At 41.7% G+C, this 5,731-nt stretch overlaps 1 protein-coding gene across 1 annotated transcript in view; it reads right to left on the bottom strand.

Annotated features, from left to right (window-relative positions):
• pawr (PRKC, apoptosis, WT1, regulator) overlaps positions 1 to 5,731 on the bottom strand; it is a 115,900-nt gene that overhangs the window by 9,602 nt on the left and 100,567 nt on the right. The window contains exon 6 of the mRNA XM_050036774.1: positions 1,379 to 1,483. Within this exon, the coding sequence (XP_049892731.1) occupies positions 1,379 to 1,483 (105 nt within the window). The remainder of the gene's footprint in view (positions 1 to 1,378; positions 1,484 to 5,731) is intronic.

The following is a 5,731-nucleotide window of genomic DNA, read 5'->3' as shown; positions in this document are numbered from 1 at the left end:
ATTATTGTCACACATGTATACTATCAGATATTAATATATTATTATTAATTATAATATTATTACTTTCATTAATGTTGTTGTAAGCTACTGTCATTACCATCTGTCCTGCATCTCTCTCTCTCTCTGTCTCTCTCTCTCTCTCTCTGTCTCTTGCTCTCTCTGTCTCATTGTGTCATACGGATTACTGTTAATTTATTATGCCGATCTGTTCTGTACGACATCTATTGCACGTCTGTCCGTCCTGGAAGAGGGATCCCTCCTCAGTTGCTCTTCCTGAGGTTTCTACCGTTTTTTTATCCCCGTTAAAGGTTTTTTTTTGGGGAGTTTTTCCTTATCCGCTGTGAGGGTCCTAAGGACAGAGGGATGTCGTATGCTGTAAAGCCCTGTGAGGCAAATTGTGATTTGTGATATTGGGCTTCATAAATAAAATTGATTGATTGATATGTATATTTCTGGAGGATCTGCTGGATTTTCAGATCTTCAAAGCTGGTTTCAGATCAATCAAGAGCTGTAGTCATGGTAGCAAGTCCTTAAGCCCAAAACCTGCAAAAGTGCGGGGGTAGTCTTATTCACAGGTAGCTGGATTATGGCCAAGATTTCTTAGGCTTAACTCGATACATGAACTCTGTATCGAAGCTGTGAATGTGAAATGACACAGTGAAGTGTGAGGTCAAAATTCCCTTTGAATGTTTTTGCTGGTGCTGAATCTGCCATAAAACATACTGCCTGAGAATAAACCAAAAGAAAGCAGAAAGAAACTGGGTGTTTAAAAGTTGTAGACCGTGGTATTTCGGTGTTTTCAGCTGCCACTCCAAAACATCTTACTTATTGATCTCTTTCTTTTTTGCTTTATTCGACAAAACAAACCGTCGTCCAAACCCTCTAAGGAGGACCACAACAGTGACTGAAGAAACCCTCAAATTTAAGCTGACAAAAAGTAAGAAAAAAATCTTTCTTAATTTGCTTGAGACATACAATCATGTCTGAACTTCTTATCCACCAGGCAATTTGTTTTTTGGTGGAGAAATCAATAAGACATTAATGTCACTGCAACACTGGGAAGCAGTAACTTTTAAGACTCAAATGTCACCAAACCACTGGTGAGTTTTTAAAATGTAAATTGCACGTACAATGCCTCTGATATTTGCTGTCATTTGTAACAAGTGTGTAAATCCAAAAATAAAGGTTTGTTTGTGTCCAAATCCTAATGGACTGCAGGAAAAATCGTTGTAGAAAAACACATAGCTATTACACACACAGCTCCGCTAAAATGCCAGATGATGATTTGCAGCCCACACAAGCCGCCCACACATACAAACACAAAGGAACGCTCAAAATATCAGACACCAGAACAGAAAATTACGTAGGCTGGACTCACTCTGTTCAGCAAGTCAATTTCCTCCTTCAGCTTCCCGATGAGGTCGTCTTTGTCCTGGTGGGCCTTCAGCAACCTGTCGTTCTCCTGGCGCTCTCTGGCCAGCTCCTGAAAACACATATACACACACACAGATTAGCAACATGATTGCATGAATGATTAATTTTTTCACCTGATGAAAAGGTTCATACACACTGCTATGGGACTAAAAATGTAATTACTTCAGCTTTATTAGAGATGGTAATTGCCAGGTCATAAACACTTGCACTGAAGCATCGCTGCCTGAGAGGGAAAACTCAAAATTGAACCAAAACTTTTAAAGAGGTTTTGGGTGTTAGGGTTGGGTTGGGACAGTTATTGCTCCAAGTAAAGGAGTTCAAGCGTCTCTTGAACCTTTGTTTTTCTCGTAGGCCTCCACATCAAAGAAGGAATCCAAAAACTGAGAAAACTCTTGATGAATTTAAGGCATGAGGCATCACGTTTAAACTATATCAACACATCTGTTTATGGACTCTCACACAACTCGTGCAGTATAATCCAGGTCTCTGAATCAGTCAGTGAGAGTAAGTATGTGTGGGGCATAAGCACATACAGCGAGGAGCAGCAGTGACCTATCGTCCGACACCAAGACTCGGCAGGGACGGAGCACAAGCACCCACAGCAAGTGAACACGCCGTCTGCTGCCATTTTGACTTGACCAGCGGACTTCACTACAAGCTTATTGGCTGTAGAAACTGGTAACATGCGTTCTAAAACCAGCCACCAGCGATTTGACCAGCTGAGTTGCAGGTGACACTACAGCTGGCTTGAGTCGAGCTCAGTAAGGCCTATTCACACTGCTGCAACGTTCTAAAATGGTTTTGTCTCATCCCAAATGTTTGGTCTGAACTGGGCTTAACTGATATACAGATGATCATTTGGGGGCTGAAGTATTTGGTTAGGGTTCACCCTTACGCTAAGATGTTGTTGAAATAACTATGTCGTACAAAGTGTCGTTTGACCATGCCTTAAGGCAAGAGTGTTTACACAGGTTCCAAATGGCCACACTCGATGACATGCAAAAAGGCTGCCTTCATAGAGAAGGGTGAGACGTTATGAATCATATGAACTGGGGTGGGGGTGCACACTTTTGGAAAATATCTCCTGAAAGACATTCATACATAAGTTGTATGCATGAAAAGTGACATAGGTAGATGTGTGAAGAATGTAAAAAGAGCGTCAGATTCTGATAGTTACAAAAGATTAGAGGATGCAGCCTCTTTAATTCCAAAGTTGGAAAAGTGCGTAGGTAGACGGGTTCAGATGCTGTTCAATGATCCAACAAGCACTTTGTTTGATGCATACAAACACTTCAGGGAGCTTTGAGTAGAATTGCTAATACATCCACTGACTGTGGAGCTGAACCCAACTGGGAGGAATATAAGATGCTGGAGGGAGTATACAGTGATACAGTGTATCCCATCTGGCCTGGGAAAGCCTTGAGATTCCCCTGGAGGAGCTACAGGAAGTGGCTCGGCCTGCTACCACCAGGGCCTGGACCCAGATGACCAGTAGACTGATGCATGAAGATGGCCGAATAAGTGTTTCCACAACAGAACATCCTCCACAAATGATGTACTTGATAGAAAACAACTGTTCTGGCCAACTTCTTCATGTGAACTCTGTGCGAATTTCATCTTTTGGTTACTGTTTGGTTTGGTTTTATCTTGGCTAATGTTGTGTAAATGTGTTTTATTGTGATGTTTGGTTTTGATGCAGCATGTTCCGACCTGGATGTGAAGCAACTGCAGTCACATGACACATTGTTTGGGTTAAACATGAGCATGTTACAGTCCTGGAGGATTATTAATGTGCACCTCCTCCTGTACTGCCTTAATATGCACATTCAGCACATCCAATGCATCAAAACATTGTTTTCTAGTTGGAGCCGCGCCTCGTTTTCAAACTGTATGGTTTGACTAAAATGAACAATGACAGCAATATAGTCCACGATGAGCAGCGCTAAAATCAACCTGCGTAGTTGTCCCTCCATTGTGACATTAGAAAGTGTCACATTTATCTTGCAAGTGTACTCTTCTTCAACGTTTGGTTTACTTCCTGGATTTTTCCCACATGGAAATTCTGACCAATCAAGAGCAGCTTTCTCACACAAGGCATTTGATCTGGTCCGCTTGTAAATGCTGCCGTGAGAACATGAACCAACTCTAGGCAACTTTGTAACAGAATGAGTCCCTGATTCAGACCAAAGCAAGACAACTCTAGGTCTGAAAGCACCCTGAGTGGACGTGACTGTCACCACTGCCGGCTACAGTGGTCTCACTCAATACCGGACCAGTTTGATGTTCCTATTAGTCACTTAGACACAAACACATGGGGAAATATGGTCCAGGTGTAACAAAGTTACCCTTTAATCCAAGACAATTTTCTCCATGGGAAACTTAAGTAACCTTAACCTTACTACTGCCAAACATTAGAAAGCCTCGGCTGTGCCAAACCTACAACTGCAAACAGCTGTATTCAACATTTGACAATACACAGGCCTGTGTATTATTCTGCTGCCACGTGAGACTACTTTAATGAAAGCACATTCTACTTCCAAAAGTTTTCAGAGGGCGTTAAAACTCAATCAATAAAAAGCACTGACTTTTTGTGGCATGACAGTTTTAATCAAATACATAATTTTCTATTCCTGAATTCAACATATTTTTCAAAACAAGCAATCTGTAATAATCAACAGAGCAGATTGTCAGTGAACAATGCATTAATAGTTCCTTTTTCACAGTGCTTTTGTGTTGCTTTCAAATTGTACTTGATTAAAAGCCAGTGTGTTCCTGTCCGCCTCCTCCGACAACTACAGTTAAATAAATGGATATTGTTCCCTACTGAGAGAGAGACAGACAGTTGATGCACGCTTTAAAAAACACAGAGGCTTTAAAATTCACACAAAAAAAGGAAGTGAGGATGAGATCAGGATTTCCAGTTTCCAGATAAGCATGAAATTGTTTCCATAGAAACCTATCGAGCAGATACAGTAGAAGACAAAAAGCATTAATGATGCCGATGTAAATATGCTTACAAATGAAACTCTATTCATCCTGGGTTTTAAAAGGCACCACAGATAACTGCAGCTTTGAAGTCTTGAAGGCTTTGAACAAACATCTCTTGTGCTCCTCTCAAACCAATACAGTAACGCAGGCTACATCTCCATTAGCGGCTTCGCTCTGAATGTGTCATCTGACCCGGCTGTGACTCTCCTTGGCTGAGGCTAGATACGTGAGCGGTGTTTCTTTTCAGAGATATATATTTATGAAGATCTCTGTGCTTTCAGTTTTTCAATAAGGACCTAAAGTTGCAGCCTGAAGTCTCAGAGATGTACTTTCCAGCAATCTCATATGAACAGACCTTTGACATACACACCTCCGCCTGCAGAAACAATGTGCACAAATATAAGTGTGCGAAAAGGGAGTTTCAAGTCATTCGACTCAAAGAAACACCTCACGCTGAAGTCACCGAGGTCGAAGCAGCACTTACTTTAAAACCCCCTTTTCCCCGAAAGCCACCCAGGTGACATTTGATTCCGAGTTGAGTTTCTACAGTGAGGAGTTGAGTGTCTGATAGGAACGGTGTGGGAGGAAAAGACATATCTGCACTGTAAAAGGTCATCGCTTCAACAACACCAAGGAGGAGCCGCAGTTTCCAGCCATAAAAATCAGAACTCGGGCGGCCGCTCAAAGGACTCAAAGTGGAAATTCATCTGAGCAAAGTGCAGCTGATAGAGGCTTTCACTTGGCTCAAAGACTTCTGGGTGAAGCATTTTCAAAACTCATTGAAAAGTTGATACGGTTTGGCTGTGTTAGTATATGTCCATCATCAAGTCGATGCTTCCTCTGTGGTTTTACATTTCCATGGTGGTTGGGGTCGATTTAGCTTTGGTTACACTCTGCTCTCACACGCTGATTTTTCTTCAGATCGTCCTATTTTGAGGGTGTAACTGACACCTTGATGGTCGAACAGAATTTTATGGTTCAGTTCAGGGCAGTAGCTAAAACACGGTCAGGTCCTTAGTACTGTTTCTGAGTATTTGGGAAATTACAGACATGAGGAGGAGTTTACAACTTTAAATTTACACACAAATTACAATTGGTGACTTTTTTGTATGGCTGAGCCTTTATTTTTAAATATGACTTTATTAGGTACACCTTGCTAGTGCCAGGTGGGAACCCTTTGCCTTCAGAACCGCCTTAATTCTTGGTGTCACAGATTCAACAAGGTGCTGGAAACATTCCTCAGAGATTTTGGTCCATATTGACATGATGACATCACACAGTTGCTGCAGATTTGTCGGCTGCACATCCA

Source organism: Epinephelus moara, chromosome 23 (assembly GCF_006386435.1).
Source record: "Epinephelus moara isolate mb chromosome 23, YSFRI_EMoa_1.0, whole genome shotgun sequence".
Classification (NCBI taxonomy): Eukaryota; Metazoa; Chordata; class Actinopteri; order Perciformes; family Serranidae; genus Epinephelus; species Epinephelus moara.
Note: the sequence above shows the minus strand (reverse complement) of the source record. Positions and strands in the feature narration are given on the sequence as shown.